Source organism: Colias eurytheme, chromosome 31, assembly GCF_061535395.1.
Source record: "Colias eurytheme isolate Ceu_HAF_F1 chromosome 31, ilColEury1 Martin Lab GWU primary, whole genome shotgun sequence".
Lineage (NCBI taxonomy): Eukaryota > Metazoa > Arthropoda > Insecta > Lepidoptera > Pieridae > Colias > Colias eurytheme.
In genome coordinates, this window is record NC_143010.1 from 4473606 (window position 1) to 4490920 (window position 17315).

General features: G+C 33.7%; 2 protein-coding genes and 1 long non-coding RNA gene across 4 annotated transcripts in view; 1 reads left to right on the forward strand and 2 right to left on the reverse strand.

Annotated features, from left to right (window-relative positions):
* The window catches only part of LOC149895555 (sorting nexin-16-like), a 72203-nt gene extending 69852 nt beyond the window's left edge, over positions 1–2351 (reverse strand). Inside the window, exon 1 of one of the 2 annotated variants that reach the window (XM_090118963.1) lies at positions 2285–2351. In XM_090118963.1, the coding sequence (XP_089975089.1) occupies positions 2285–2334 (50 nt within the window). In that variant the 5' untranslated portion in view covers positions 2335–2351. The remainder of the gene's footprint in view (positions 1–2284) is intronic. The other variant, XM_090118964.1, reaches the window with a different exon arrangement.
* An 878-nt stretch (positions 2352–3229) lies between these two features.
* LOC149895562 (uncharacterized) lies at positions 3230–5325 on the reverse strand. Its single transcript, XR_016458477.1, has 4 exons — positions 4976–5325; positions 4527–4704; positions 3648–3749; positions 3230–3484 (listed from the first exon to the last, which is right to left on the reverse strand). It is a non-coding gene; the product is annotated as an uncharacterized LOC149895562 (long non-coding RNA).
* Positions 5326–6428: 1103 nt separating this feature from the next.
* LOC149895563 (uncharacterized) lies at positions 6429–12274 on the forward strand. The gene is made up of 5 exons (XM_090118972.1): positions 6429–7093; positions 8103–8291; positions 10032–10165; positions 10625–10814; positions 11227–12274. Exons 1-5 carry the CDS (start codon positions 6933–6935, stop codon positions 11288–11290), a joined length of 738 nt encoding a protein of 245 aa, XP_089975098.1. The 5' UTR covers positions 6429–6932; the 3' UTR covers positions 11291–12274.
* Positions 12275–17315: the final 5041 nt, after the last annotated feature.

Genomic DNA, 17315 nt, shown 5'->3' on the forward strand with positions numbered 1-17315 from the left:
TTTTTTTAAACAAACAAATTCGTCAAGATATTTTTTTTTTAATAAATTGCCATTTTTCTGCAGTGGACTTTTGCATAAAATCTGTGTTATTCAACAATTCGCCTTGGAGTTCTTTTAAAATAATAACTTCTGAATATAAACTGTCCATGTGTACAAGGTTGATCCAAAAGTAATGATAATTGGGATTTCCTGTGTACATAAAAATCAAAAATAACCGTTTCTTGCTTGCTCATGTACTCACTAAGTTATCACAAAAAAATCATATCAATAGGCCACGTTTCCAAGCTTAGATCATTAAGTAATGGATAACACACGCAGGCGTTTCCCCTTTTGCCGAGGTATAAGATTATTCGAATCGAAAAATCTTATGCTTTCATAAAAACTACTTGCGTAATCGATTATGAACACTCTGCGTATTCGTAAAACATCGAAAGGACGTCTGCGAGTGCTCCGCTAAAAATGCCGTTTTGCACTGTCAAGTCTTGCAGAAGCAATTCAAACATGTCGAATATTAAAAAAGATGGAATAACCTTTCATTTGTGTATATTTTTTTATTTTTTTAACGTACATTTCTAATTAAATGCAATTTCTAATAATCGTCGATGTATCGTTTAGCGATATGATCAAGACAAATAATCGAGTCATGTGTGTACTCGATCATTGATGCGGCCTCACGAGACTATCATGGAAAGAAAATATACAAATTTAATCTTTATGAACTAAGAGATAAAGTTGAATTTAAAACGCGATATTGAACCGCATTCCCCACGAGACTATAAAGCGATGTAGCGAGACTATCTTGAAGAGAAAATATACAAATTTAATCTTTATGAACTAAGCGATAAAGTTGAATTTAGAACGCGATATTGAACCGCACTCCCCACGAGACTATAAAGTGATGTAGCGAGACTATCTTGAAGAGAAATTCAAATTTAATCTTTATGAACTTAGTGATAGAGTTAAATTTAAAAACTCGTCGCTTAAAAGGTCGTTAATTTTTACGACTTTCTTAGTGACGGACTGCTTTTAACTTGAACGTCGATAAAAAAATGGTTTTCTATTTTGAAATGAGATGAGAATTAATCTTTATTATATTAAAATTTTACACAACTGCATAAAAAGGAGTATAATGTTTATTTTGTCTTGTATATATTTATTAAAATTTACGCTCGGTTACTTTTAACTGGCAGAACATTTTAATGGTACGGAACCCTTCGTGCGCGAGTCCGACTCGCATTTAGCCGTTTTTTTTTTGTTATGTTAATCTTATAACCTTTCTATTATGTAATCTATACTAATATTATAAAGCTGAAGAGTTTGTTTGTTTGTTTGTTTGTTTGAACGCGCTATTCTCGGGAACTACTGGTCCGATTTGAAAAATTCTTTCGGTGTTAGATAGCCCATTTATCGAGGAAGGTATATATCATCACGCTACGACCAACAGGAGTGGAGCCACGGGGGTGAAACCACGCGGAGCAGCTACTTTATTTATATGTATGTACGAATATTGCGTATATTTCAGATTTACAAAAAATCCTGCTTTAAGGCTAAGGTGGATTGAATGCTGTGGGAGAAAATCAGAATGGACACCTCGGTACAGAAATAATAAAAATTTCTGGACCGATATTTATTTTATTGAATATAATATGTGATGTGTTGAATAAATACATATTCAAATACAAATAAAATGGCGTTTTATTGTTTTTTCGTATGCATATAATAATGATGAAAACGTTACAAATGACCTGTGTAGTATTTTTTATGAATACAATATTAATGTTATTTCTAATTTCAACAAAATTATTATTTTTGTAATATCGATATGGTTACATCCCTTTAGAGCGATTGTATTATTACGTATATGTATAGAGATTTTTCTGTGTAATCGATGTATGTGTGCAAAAACATGCTAGTCTGTCCATTTTGTAATAGTTTGAGTTTGTAAAGACACAAATTATTTTTGTGAATGTGTGATTGTGATTCAAAGTGTGAGTTACCCTCCCCGCACCAAAACCGGCAGAAAGTTTAGTTAGAACATTTGCCAGCGTGCTCCATCCATTACTTAATGATCTAAGTTTCCAAGTATGTATTTACATTAATTTCTGTTGGCAACACTAATCTGCTGTACGTCCGCGCTATTCACTGTCCATCTGCACGACGTTCGCGGTGGTGGGGGTGCTTGCTGGATGAAAAGTTGGTCGTGCACATCCAGCAAGATAATAATAATAATTATTGACGTACGTCAACGCTATTCACTGTCGTTTTGGCGTCGTGCATCGTGTACTCTGAATAACGATCATATGGAACTGCCATATGCATGTACTTTTCCTGCATACCTAAGTAAACAAATCGGGGAACAAACATGGCGGGCTAGGGACGTTCACTTGTTCGTCTAGTCGATAATATTGTATCGATTGATGATAGAGTTAAGAATGGGTAATTCAGGTAATAATAATTTTGTCTTTTTGAATGATAAGTATGCAGTAGGTGCTTACCTAGTAAGAGGTACTTCTTTCAACAAAATAAAAAAAGATAACTACTTCTATCGGGCAATCGTTACTCGGTAATTCGTGATTCGGATTAACCATTTTGCAATTGTACCTACCTACTAGGGATAGCTGTAGTGTGTAATCAATACATTTTGATATTTTCGTTCTGCAGTTTTATATGAAACAGCTGATTTTTTTCGCGATTGACAGGGTTTTCTTCATATACCTATGTATCCACACTAATCCTATCCTATCATACTTCCTACTAATATTATAAATGCGAAAGTTTGTGAAGGTGGATGTGTAAGTTTGTTACTCTTTCACGCAAATACTACTGAACCGATCACAATGAAATTTAGCACACATATTGAGGGTAACTTGAATTAACACATAAGATAGGTTTTATAATATTATAAATGCGAAAGTGTGTATGTATGTATATTCCGTTTTCACGCTAAAACGGATAAGCCAATTTTGATGAAATTTAACATCGGGTTTTATTTGACTATGGAGCCATCCATAGGGTACTTTATTTATTTATTTATAAGCTTTATTGCACACAAACAGAAAATACAAATTTTACTTAATAGGACATATTTAGTCAAAAGGCGGCTTTATTGCTCCAAGCAATTTCTCCCAAGCAACCCATTCGATCATAAGAGCATTCTTTACCCGCGACTTCGTTCGCATGTACGAAAATAAAAAAGAGCAGAGCCGCTGGCTAAAATACATGTGAGTGACTCAAGCAGATGTTCAAGGGCAAGTATAGTTAAATAACAAACACAATTTTTTCATAAAATAATTTATTTAAGTTATAGTGGTTACTATATAATATGTTTAGGTACATGCGACAGTAGTCTCAGATGCGGCAAATGAGCTTGGCCATATACAGTGTGGAAATTTGTTGACGGACCACTTCATTTAAACATTTAATTTTCTTTTTCTGTTTCTCCACTTTTTCTTCTATTTTTTTTTAATTCTTCGAGTGCTGAAGCCTAAAACATTAAATAAATTTTAATTATTGATAACAGTTCTCATAATTATACACATGAATCTCAGCATGTATGACTAAGACTATGAAAAAGTTACGTATTGAAGTTCCCTTTTTTTAAACAAGAATTATTTCATATAGGTTTTCTATTCAAGAACTGCTCTTACCAATTCAAGATCCTTGGCATCTTGTGGATGTGGATAACAGCATGATGGTTGATCAGTAGTATTTCATATGTCAAATAAAGCAAATTGAGATGGATGGTCTGCCTGAAAGAGATAAAAATGTTACATTAGATATGGTCCCAAGTAATAATAAATAGATTGCTACAGAAACATGGACTCAATGTTTGGTAAATTGTAAAACTTTTAGTATTTTTTTTTTTTATTAAAATAATTTTTTGAACAAACATAGTGTATTATATACTTATGGAAAGTGTAGCTTTCCAACAACGAAAGAATTAAAAAAATTGGACCAGTAGTTTTGAGGTCTTTTTGTGCATACACAATCAAATCTTTCCTTTTTACAATATTAAGTATAGAAAAAGTTTGAGACCATGTAATAAAAGTTTCACTTTAAAAGATTTTAATAATGTAGGTAATATCTTAAAAACTAAAAAATAACTCAGTAGGTTTTAAGTACCAGTCATCACACCACTTGTCTCATGACACTCTAGGTCTCTAGAGCATATAAGTCAAAAAAGATATTGTGAAGCATATAGCAATTAGATTAATCGGTCAACAGTAAGGGGGTACAATTTCAATTACTACCTTGTACCTAAAAAAAACAAACAGGATGAGCTAAATAAAATCTATACTATAATATTATAAAGCTGAAGAGTTTGTTTGTTTGTTTGAACGCGCTAGTCTAGGGAACTACTGGTCCGATTTGAAAAATTCTTTCGGTGTTAGATAGCTCATTCATCGAGGAAGGCTATAGGGTATATAATATATATCACCACGCTTCGACCAACAGTATTGGAGCCACGGGGGTGAAACCGCGCGGAGCAGCTAGTTGTTTAATAAAAAGATTGATGAATTATTTACCTTTGCAAATACTGTTGGGATAGCATCATCTCTCAATCAAACAATGTTTAAAGTCTTATTAAATGCGCTCTCTTCAAAGTGCAATGAGCACACATTAATGTTTTTAGTTCCTGGCCGGATATTTTCTATGCCAATCTTTTCCAACCATGCCTTTCGCCGGGATTCGTTACTTGGTAAACTAAAACGAGAAAATATACAACAACATATAACTTCGCACGTAATTAATAAACAAATTAATAATTTATCGATAAGGTGTTTATGCGATGATGTTCGACACTAGCACTCATGTTTATGTTTTCGATGCAAATGAAATAAGGAGAATATTGCGGGTTTCTACAGCTCATAATAACTAAGATGATTAAATGTAAAATGATTAAAAGATTTCTTTACACTTGATAATAAATACACTTTAATATAAGCAACAATTTAACAAAATGTTAGCCACTTACCCTTGAAAGGTTAGATTCGGCCTGTTTTTGCTTTGGCATAGGCCACAACCTACTATAGAACACTTCATGGTACCTATTATTAATTTCAATTATACTTATTACACTAGATTATGGTCGAAAAACACTGGAAAATCATAAAAATTTCACAATGACATCTTCTCACATGTAAACAAAACCGGATACTAAGATGGCGTCCGTGGCAGCAAAGCTACATCGATGCCAATGAAGAGGGCGCTAATAAAAAGAGTGTTGATGCTTTTTCTAAGGTAAAACCACTGTTGTGAGAAAGAGATGGGTATATCATTATTATTTCCGCGTCAAATTGAACAATTACGGCAGTTCCATAGGATTCTTTGTTCTGAGATCGTGTATGACTTTGGCGGGACGTACGTCAAGATGGACCGTAAATAAAGCGTCTTATTTACGGTCCATCTTGACGTACGTCCCGCCAAGGTCATACACGATGCACGACGCAAAACGACAGTGAATAGCGTTGACGTACGTCAATAATTATTATTATTATCTTGCTGGATGTGCACGACCAACTTTTCATCCAGCAAGCACCCCCACCACCGCGAACGTCGTGCAGATGGACAGTGAATAGCGCGGACGTACAGCAGATTAGTGTTGCCAACAGAAATTAATGTAAATACTTGGAAACGTGGCCTATTGATATGATTTTTTTGTGATAACTTAGTGAGTACATGAGCAAGCAAGAAACGGTTATTTTTGATTTTTATGTACACAGGAAATCCCAATTATCATTACTTTTGGATCAACCTTGTACACATGGACAGTTTATATTCAGAAGTTATTATTTTAAAAGAACTCCAAGGCGAATTGTTGAATAACACAGATTTTATGCAAAAGTCCACTGCAGAAAAATGGCAATTTATTAAAAAAAAAATATCTTGACGAATTTGTTTGTTTAAAAAAAATGATTAGCTATATACTCTCTGTTCCCGCCACTTTAGCATTTACTGAAAGAGTCTTTTCGGTCATGAATGTGAAGTGGCGGGAAGAGAGAAACCGAGCTTCATTAAAAATTAATTAAAAATGAGCTCTTGAAATATATAAATTTAGATTTGGAATGTTTGGATTCATATAATTCATTTAAAAATAATGAAAAATTCTTAGTTACTGCAAAAAGTACAAAAAAATACATTTTTAAAAATATTTATTTACTCTTTATTTACCTCCTTTAAAATCAGATATACTCTATTTCTTCAAATAAAAGTTGGCAACCCTAGCCATGCTTGATGCGCGCACGATCGTCAGTAGGATACATCCAGCACCGCGGCCTTGAGCCGACGTACGTCGGGGATTGACCGTGAATAAGACGCTGTACGTCAAGATGGACCGTAAATAAGACGCTTAAAGAAAAAATACTCGTGTTGTTTATGGTAGGAAGTACTTTTTCATTAAAAATTATGAGCAATTAGTGTCAAGCAACACTAAATTGAAAACGTCAAAAAATAATAAAAAGCCGCAAAGGCGACCGTAGGTTTTTATTTTTAACAATGTTGTGTTTGTTTATTATTTAAAAAAAAACACTCTATAAGAGTGGAAATTATTTTGTCTAGTCTTATATTTAACCGTTAAGTTTCGCAAGGCAATTCAGATCCATCAAATGAAGTTAAGTGCCATAAAAGTGTTGGTGATTTCCTTTGTTTTGAAAATAATGAATCGTGGTGCTATATTTTAGTGTTTAAAGTGGTTTCCAGTTGGGTCAAGTAAAAAAACGGCTGTAGCAGGTATCTGACTACGTTTATACGAGTTATTAATCGCAGGAAACGCTGAAAATACGATCCCGCCATTTTGTGATTTTCCATAATAAAAATACATTTTAGATATTCGTACGGTTAATATGGATATATTGCTCAATTACCATTTAATGTACGTCAATAGCTGTGAATTGATTGAATTCTAATAAGAATCGTATAAGAATTCGTTCGAAATGTCGACGCTGAATAGTCAAAGCGACTGGACAAATATTCCAAAGGAAACGTTATATGAAAAATGCAGGAATATAACAGAGGAAATATACAAGAGGATAAATATAACGTTTCAAGTGAAAAAACTGGAAAATTCCACTCAGAGCGATGTTTCAGAGCAAAGGTTGTTAAACATTTTTCTTTTTCTAGTCAAGTGATTGTATTTTTTTCATTACCTACAGTTGAAAATTAATTAGAGTAAGTTGTTATCAAGTTTTCATTAAAATTTGATGGCCTTCACCAATACTTTCTTAACCATTTTCAACAGACTAGTTGAATTCATTCTTCAATTTAAATTATATGCATCTAATTTAAAATTTACTGTAACCTTCCTAATATTGTAAATTCTAAAGTATATTCGACTTTCGTTCACGTTTTATGAAATAATTTTTGCATCTGGAGACTTGAGAAGCTAGAGATGTGGAAATGAATATAGAATACTTATACTTAATACTTTCCACCTGCGGCTTCACCCGCATTTTCAAAGAAAATCCCCTATAGTTCCCGTTCCCATCGGATTTCCGAGATAAAACCTATCCTATGTGTTAATCCAAGTTAGCCTCTATATGTGTGCTAAATTTCATTGTAATCGGTTCAGTAGTATTAATGTGAAAGAGTAACAAACATACGCACACATCCATCCTCACAAACTTTCGCATTTATAATATTAGTAGGATTATGGGCCCTGGAGGGAAAGTACTTGAAATACAAGATTGCAAATTTTGCTGAAAGGAAACATTCTTTTATTTTTAAATATATATAATAATTTTTTTGATAGAACTGCATTCAAATATTTTCAAAAATAAACTTAAGCGTTTCCACTAAATTTGTTGTACAGAATGTTGTTTCACATCTGACAGGCATCTGCTCCGTGTTTGTGGAAAATAATTATTCTTTTATGTGAAGTCCCATGTCCCCTAGTGGGGTAAGGGGCAGATGCATACATCTGTTTCACTGATCGATTTTCTTTAGGGACAAGTAAGTGATCAGCCTTCTGTGTCCTACCAGACCGAGACTTTTTTTTTCTTCGTCTCCACCGGGAATCGAACCCAGGACCCCTCGGTTCTACGCTCACGCATTAACGACCGTACCAAGGAGGCGGTCAATTCTTATATAGTCACTTGTAATTCCAGTGACATTGGAAGCAGCGATCTAAGCAACGAGACAGATCTATTCGCGTGCGATAAAAGCTCTATATCAAGCAGTACAGAGCTAGAGAACTTGGAACTCGGCAGCACGGCTTGTGAGAAGTATATAAACATTAATAACAATGAGGAGACGAAAGTGAAGAAGGTGCCGGTTGTGAAACGGCCTAAGAAGCGGTGAGTGTGGAATAGTTTATTATATAAATAAATAAATAAATATTATAGGACATTATTACACAAATCGACCTAGTCACACAGTAAGCTCAATTAAGGCTTGCTTGCAGGCATGCAATTTTTTAAATAATATAGATTGACTTATGTTGCTAAGTTTTTTAAGGGGCCCGCGGGCCGCGGGTCATGGTAAGGTGGCGCTAGGAGTCTGCCTTTGGAAACGGTTGGGAAAGGCTGCCCTATTATACAGTGTGTCCAAAAGGGTAGTGACTATATTTTAAGGTCGGATTCTATTAACAATTTTATCGATAAAAACACCCCATATTGGGGGTGCTAACCTCACCCCCTCCAAGACAGAGCTGTTTAAAAAATTTTAGTCGAGTTTTTTGCCTTTGTCTATTAAAGTACCCAAATTACGAGTTCTAGACATCCTACAGACCTGATTTTTTTACTTTTCAATAGGTAATTAGATATTCTACTAAAATTAATACTAAAATAATCGATATTGAATTGTTTCGAATCAGTAATTAAATGACAAAGTTATAAAAAATACATTAATTTTAATGAAATTTTTTGTTTTCTTAAATTATTACAAAAACTAGCTGCTTGAGATATCATTTATTTGTATTTTCTTAATAGGTTTTGAGTTTATCTACAAATTAGTGTTAAAATTTTTACTCTAAGTCAAGTATTTTAAAAGTTATTACAACTCGCATAGACCCCTTCGAAAGCGCACTGAGAAATTAAGTATAGCGAAGAAGATAAATGAAACGAAAATTTAAGTTTCATGATTGTTTTTAATAATAAGGTTAACAAGGAATTACAATTGAGCTGAGCACGATGTACCTACTCACACAATAAACTTTTTTTCTACGAATAAGGTCAGCTACCTGCTCTGAGCGCTAGCGAAAGGGTCTAATGCGAGTTGTAATAACTTTTAAAATACTTGACTTAGAGTAGAAATTTAAACACTAATTTGTAGATAAACTCAAAACCTATCAAGAAAATACAAAAAAATGATATCTTAAGCAGCTAGTTTTTGTAATAATTTAAGAAAACCAAAAATTTCATTAAAATTAATGTATTCTTTATAACTTTGTCATTTAATTACTGATTCGAAACAATTCAATATCGATTATTTTAGTATTAATTTTAGTAGAATATCTAATTACCTATTGAAAAGTAAAAAAATCAGGTCTGTAGGATGTCTAGAACTCGTAATTTGGGTACTTTAATAGACAAAGGCAAAAAACTCGACTAAAATTTTTTAAACAGCTCTGTCTTGGAGGGGGTGAGGTTAGCACCCCCAATATGGGGTGTTTTTATCGATAAAATTGTGAATAGAATCCGACCTTAAAATATAGTCACTACCCTTTTGGACACACTGTATAATTATAATAATCAAGTTTTCACTTCTGCCGGCACTCCCGGAGTGCAACCCGTCTTTTTGTATACTTTTTAATAGGAGGGTTTGTATATAATTTACTAGTGGTCCGCCCCGGCTTTGCTCGTTGTACCTACATGTTTAAACTGTCCTATCTCTCAAGTTGGATCGAAGTGAACATGGTGTGCGAATTTTATTATAATCGGTTAAGTGGTTTACTGGTTTAAGAGTCCATTGAGGACAAACATTGTGACACGAGATTTATATACATATATTAAGATTAGGATTTAGACAAAGCGACGGAAGACGCGGTTTAATACGATAATTATTTAAAAACTATTTAATTTAGATGCTTATTCCAGGTTTCGCAAGCGAATAAAAAAGAAACAAGTGAAGGACTCAGACGGGTCGAGCGACGAAGCGCCGCTGCGGGGCGAAGGGCGACGTAGCGCTTCGCCCCGACATGATGTGCCAAATATTGTTATTGTAACGAGTGGTAAGTCATATGTTCTTAATTTTTCATTGTATGCAGATGTAAAAAAAGCGTGTGAGCCGAGCACACGTGTCAAAAGTGAAACTTCTTTGGCAAGATTCAAAGATACCAACATCGGCGCCAAAATGGAGTGTGGAGAATTAGTTAAGACACTTCTTAAGATACTTGTAACTCAAATGTCTGAACAGTTTTTAAATTATTTTTCGTGTATAAACTTTAGGCGTGGATAAGGATAGGTACCTGTTAAAATGTTGAAAAATCAAACTTGGACAAATCCATCATGAGACGGCAGTCAGATAGTCATAAATCATAATATTGTTAAAATGCATTTTTTATCTAAAATAATTTAATAAATTTTTGGAAAAAAATATATTTAAGAACAAAGTTATAACATAAAATAACGAATACAAAAATAGAAGGTACGATTAATTAACAACTTTCCATATTTAAAACGTGTTACAGATCTTAAATACAAAATCAAACAGCCGCAACTTCAAGACAAGAAGCCGAAAGTCCAAGCCAAGGTGGCAGAGACAACAGACTCGCAGGGCATAGACAACTCGGAGATGTCAGAATTGTCTATGAAAGAGGTCAGAGATAGTAGAGTGTGCAAGATTTGTAACTTGACGTGCCGCGGGGAGAGGGGATTGAGGTAAGATTTATATAGTTTAACTAGCGGTCCGCCCCGGCTTCGCCCGTGGTACCTACGTGTTTAAACTATCTTATCTCTCAAGTTGAATCGAACTGCACATGGTGTGCGAATTTTATTATAATCGGTTAAGTGGTTTAGGAGTCCATTGAGGACAAACATTGTGACACGAGATTTATATATATTAAGATTTATCTGTATAGTTTTGAGAAATTATATACTTTATACTATTCCTACTCATATAATGAATGTCCATCCGTCTGTCTCTTTTTCAAGCCTAAACTACTGAACCGATTTAGATGAAATTTGCTGAAAAGATAGTTAATGACTGTACATGGGAGAGGTATTATTCCAGAAATTATTTTATTTCATAAAATCATTTCAAATAATAGTAAATATGTATTCTTTTTTTCAGGCGGCACATGAAAATGTCACATTTGGAGAACACAGATGAAACAACTTTGGAACAACGAAATTAACAATAAGTATCCATTTATATTATTTTTGTTTTTTTTTTCTCAAAAATATATTTAGTTGTTTTTTTATTAGGCACTGTAATGTTCCTGAAGTATTTGTTTAAAAAAAAAATGTTTTTCTATTTTTATTTTTTATTATTTTCAATCTTCAAAATAACCGCCTCTAATTTTCGATTGCAGGTTCGATCTCTTATATATATCTGTTTAAAGAAATATCTTATTAGGAAAAAAAATATTTTCAAAATTATATACTTACATATTTATGTATAAAATACAAAATTTGTATAATTTTTTTTTCAAAATTGACGTTATTCTAAACGTATTTTTATTGTTTTGGAGTAACGACGTACATACATATGAAAACTTCTAGTGAAGTACATTTTAAAAATATAGTCGGATATTAGTATTTAACTATTTACATACAAAAAAAAAGGATGACAAAATTAAATATTTTGATCTAAAAGTTATTCATACAGAAGGGCTGAAAGAGTACATGGCAAATGTTTATGTAGGTACTGAGTCTCAATAACGGCAACAAAATTGGCGCCAATTTATTGTTTTTTTTTATTCGATAATGAAAAAATGTTTACATAATAATTATTGTTCATTGAGTTCTATGTACTACGCACTAGAGAGGGCATCGAACAAACTCATTTATTCTGTGCCCAGCTGTGCCCCCCGCTTGCCGCGTCAATACGTGCTATTGCTCTGTTCAAAATGCTAAAATGTGTGCAGAGATATAGCACTAATAATTCAAATCGTACAGCAAAATGCAAAGGAATAATATTCGTATATGATCCGCCCGGCACCGCCGCGCTTGTCGCACAGATTTTGTTCGTAGTGTCCTCTCTATACGTAGTAATAATTCCTCAATGTTTTGTCTATGAAATTTTGACAGTTCTAATCATGTGTCTTGAAATGGCGCGAGAAAGGTATTATTTTGTAAAAGTCATGGATACGAATAACTAAATTTATTGTATACTAGATTTCCGCCCGCGGCTTCGCCCGCGTTTGCAAAGGAAAACCCGCATAGTTCCCGTTCCCGTGGGATTTCCGGGATAAAAACTATCCTATGTGTTAATCCAAGTTACCCTCTATATGTGTGCTAAATTTCATTGTAATCGGTTCAGTAGTTTTTACGTGAAAGAGTAACAAACATCCATACATCCTTACAAACTTTCGCCTTTATAATATTTATTAGATTAATATACAAAATACACGTACAAGAATCCACTTAATAATTTTATAACTTCCGAAATTTTAATGTGAAAAAAATAACATCTCAAGATTAAATCGATAAAGAGAAGACATCATTGATTAAAATAAATAGCTTTCCGCTCGCGGCTTTTGTCTAAAACCTAATAAATTATATATTAAAACCTTCCTCTTGAAGCACTCTATCAATTAAGAAAACCGCAACAAAGTCTGTTGCGCAGTTTTAAAGATTAAAGCATACATAGGGACATAGGGAGTAGGGACAGAGAAAGCGACTTTGTTTTATACTATGTACTGATAATATAAATAAAAACAAAATATTTAATTTTGTCATCTAACAATAGTGTAGTATAGATTCTCTTAGAACTTTAGATAGGGGAAAATTTTTGGTGATTTGGCATGGAGGTCGTTTTGGGTGGCATTGGGTGGTCTGCAATGTTGAATTAAATATAATTTTTTCAAAGTTTGAAAAAAATAACAGTATAAGAAACAACACGCGAGGTCGGGTTAAATATTAGTTTGAATGTAATAAGAATATACTGCGATTCTACACAGCTACCTAATTGATGTAGGTGGTTGATAAAAAATCGCAGCAAGTCAACGACTATTAGCAAAGTGAGGGTAGTTAGGTCGAACGTCGTTTAAACAACGTCCGAGCCCCTAGGCACGATTCTTACGAATGCGCCACGAGTCAAAGGAAAACGGCTTTTTATAGTATTCTACAAAAGCTAAGCATGTTCAGACATGAAATAATGACAACCACATTGACAACTATTCATCCACAAAAATACTAAATCAAAAGTTACGTCTACGATTTTGGTATCTTTGAATCTTGCCAAAGAAGTTTCACTTCTGACAGGTGTGCTCGACACTTTTTTTATGATATGTATTGGCAAAGGTTATGTTTAATTCAACAATGCACGGCATAACGTCAGGGTTCTACTATCTGTGATTGGTGATGTGATTGTAAGTTAGGCGCTGGTCTGTTGTATAGATTAAAAAAAATTTCGGCCATAGACAAGGCGTTTTCAAAATGGCGGATTTGCGCGGGTGTTTTTTGATAATATTGTTTGCGAAATGGCGCGAAATTGGGATAGGAATTAAGATTTATTTTTCAAAATTATGAAGTCGTTACTAAAGTATGAAATGGCAAGAAAAAAGAAAGAAATATTTAATAAAAAGTAAGCGGTTTCTAACCCTACATGGTAGGATTCACATTATATTACTATTTTCAAAAGAAAATTCATGACATTCAAATTGATCACCAGATTTTTGAAATTATCCGTTCTGGCTCTCTTAATTCAATGTAATTTTTGCTTTAAAAAGTGATAATTACAAAAACATGCCGTCTCCCTCTAATGCATAGTTTTTGAGCGAGAAAAAACATTACTAAATTTTTTATAAAGTAACTTTTTAATATCTGCTCTCACAATTTTTTTTATCTATACAGCAGATTACAGAGTAAGTAAAAATTATGAATCGGCCGATTTTCAGTACAAAATTTTAAAGATAAGTGTTTTAAAAAAAATAAGTATTCTAATATGAAAATCTCTTTCTTCGTTAGTTGTAATTATTCATTGTGTAGAATAAGCGATCACCATATTTGGTGAAGTAATTTTAAATTTGGTGGAAATCGGGAGAGGTTTAAAAATCTATATACAGGGTTACTTGTAAAACACCAGCAACCTCGCAGGACAAGATAGCTAACATCATAAATAACAACATTTGTTCTACGACTTTTGGCATAACGCAATAAATTATTTTTAAATGATTTTTTAAACTTTTATTGTACTCTCCTTACATTTGTAAGTCTATGTTCTATTCATTATCGGATGGACGACGCGACGCCCCCTTCCCCCTCTCGTTCGCTTTTTGTTTACGTAATTTTTGGGAGGCGTAGAGTTTATAATATTCAGACGGAAAATTAAATGAATATTTATTTTTGTATGAAAATAAAATCTAACAAATTATCAAAAGTCGTAGAACAAATGTTGTTACTTATGATGTTAGCTATCTTGTCCTGCGAGGTTGCCGGTGTTTTACAAGTAACCCTGTATAATATGATTATGAATATTGTTATTTTTTTGTTTGCTAATTTGAAGTTTAATTTGCTAGTTTAAAGCCTATTAGACTACAGGCCCATGTTGAAAAATTTATGGATCATTTGAACCACCAGGTGACCTATCTAAAACGATATAACAGCATAAAATAATAAGATTCAGCACTATGCCGTCACTTGTCATGTACATACTATTTCTATACTGCTTTTAATCCATTATTCCGCAACGCCGTACAAAAATCATGGAAAAAAATCTCTACCTGTACTTTCGAATTCTCATCTGCACTCAGGTGGACAGCTTACAAGTGACGGCATAGTGCTGAATATTATTATTTTATGCTCTTTGTGAAGAAATGGAGAAAATAAAATTGCAGCGTAACGACACACTTATTTATTTTGAAAGTTTTAACAAGAATAATCTACGTTTAGCAATGGCAAGCTAATATATAGGCTTATCCCCTCCGCGTGGCTGGCTGGTAGGCATGGCGGTGGCATGGCGGCTGGCAGGAGGGGATGTCAACATGGCGGCTAGGCTTGACGGGGGTGACAGGCGACGTCACGTCCGTTACCACAGAACACATATTACTGTCCGTTACATCTTATATCGTTCTAGGTAGGTCACCTGGTGGTTCAAATGACCCATAACTTTTTCAATATGGGCCTGTAGTCTATATTCAGATAAGAGCGGTATCCGCTACTGCCGTGGGTAGCGGTATTCGGATGGCACGCGATTAAATCTCTTACGTAGTATATTATAGACTCTAATCGCGTAATAATGTACTACGCAAGAGATTCCGAGTATACCGTTCGGTACAGTTCGATTCAAACTTAATGGCGGCTCGAAACATCGAGCGATCTGATGCGCAGAAAACAATTTTAAATATTACCGGAACGTTTAGGGCCGGATACCTGCGCGCTCGCGCATTCTTCCGCTAACTTCCGAACCGCCATTAAGTTTGAATCGAACTGTACGCGATTAGAGTCTCTATAATATACTTCGTAAGATATTTAATCGCGTGCCATCGGGATACCGCTACCCACGGCGGTAGCGGATACCGCTCTACTCTGAATAGGCTATTAAGCGACTATTTAATTTATCGTGTTTTGAAAGTCAGATTTTAGATCTTATCGTAATTGTATAAAAAAAAATGTGCTTTTTAGCCGTCAAAATGCGCGGTGAAACCGTTCTATAGTTATGTATATGTATTATATTTTTTTAATTGCTACTGTTGTATTCTTCGTGAATAAATAATTAGACTAGTCAAGTGATTTTAATGTTTAATGAATATGGTTATATTTCTACTGAGTTTTTGAGTCGTGGCTGTTTGTCAGATTTGACAGTTAATTGACATATTCTATGGTGCCTCTAGCGGGTGGAATAAGAAACTATCTTCTTATGGTACGAAAGTTAACTGTCTTACCACAAAAGAAAAAAAAATCACTCAGCGGGATTCGAATCCGCGTTTTTCGTCTTGCTGGAGCGACCAACGCCTGACCTGTGATCCTGTCAGAGCAATCGAATTTCTTCTACTGTGTTAGTTTTATGTGTATGCTAGCTTACCGCCCGCGGCTTCTCCCGCTTTGTCTAAAACCTAATAAATTATATACTCAAACCTTCATCTTGAATCACTCTATCTATTAAGACATCATGACGACGGATTAACCAAGTAACTAAAACATATGACGCTTACACTTCAGTAGAAATATGACCATAAAATAAGAATTAGTATTAATTTGCATTGTATGCAATATTTTTTTATACTATCAAGGGTTATGACCATTTTATATTGGCCCTTATAAAAATTATAGGTATGCTTGTGTCGTACGATTCGAAATCGCTTTCAAGAATTTAAACACAATTTTGAACAGTGCTAAGGAATAAGGTTCAAAATGGCTGTAAGAAAATGTAAAAATTTCTTTAAGCTGGTAACACTTATGAGTTTTTATAAAGAGGTATCATAGAAAAGATAGAAGTTATTAGAAGGAGAGATTGACTATTCTCCGTAGAAATTACTTCCCGAACTGGTGATAACTGTTTTTTTTCGTATTTGATGATTCAAAAGACATTTTAAGTTGGAGAGAAGACGCGGAAAAGTATTGTTTATAAATACTAGAATATTTTGACGTTTTTGCTAAAAAGCATACATATTATTTCATTTTATACGTTTTTGTTTTCTATGGTTATAGGTACTTATTTACATAAAAGTTTTCATTTGTTAAATTTTATGGGTATCGCGTCCTTCGGTCTCTTTCTATTTATTATAATATCTCTTTGATTAAAACTCACGTTTGACATCTGTCAAAGTTGTGTCACCAGCTCTTTTTTTTTAATTCAGGCAAAGGATTGCTGCTCTTTTGTGTATGTTTAAATTTTTGCTCTATTATTATGTAATGATCTCCATGTGTGTCATTGGTATTGACTATCGGTGCAATTGTGGTATTGCCATATTATTTGTTATTTAGCATAAGTAAGATTAATTATAATAAAAGCTTTTATTGTTTGTGTTTTTTTTATTTCACCTGTGTACTTTCAAAGTATATTTTTAAAATATTATAAAGCTGAAGATTTGTTTGTTTGAATGCGCTTATCTCAGGAACTACGGGTCCGATTTGGAAAATTATTTCAGTGTGATAACCCATTCATGGAGGAGGGCTATAGGCTATACGCTAATACGGTAAGGTAAAATATAAAACCACCCTCTTTCTGTTTGAATTTGTGTGTTGAGTATTTGTAAAGATGAAATATAAGATGGT

Bases quoted from the DNA above. Each gene is read 5' to 3' on its own strand.
- LOC149895563 (XM_090118972.1), top strand. From the start codon at position 6,933: ATGTCGACGCTGAATAGTCAAAGCGACTGGACAAATATTCCAAAGGAA. The intron at 7,094-8,102 runs GTTGTTAAACAT...TTGTAATTCCAG, and splicing joins AGCGATGTTTCAGAGCAAAG to TGACATTGGAAGCAGCGATC. The intron at 8,292-10,031 runs GTGAGTGTGGAA...TGCTTATTCCAG, and splicing joins GTGAAACGGCCTAAGAAGCG to GTTTCGCAAGCGAATAAAAA.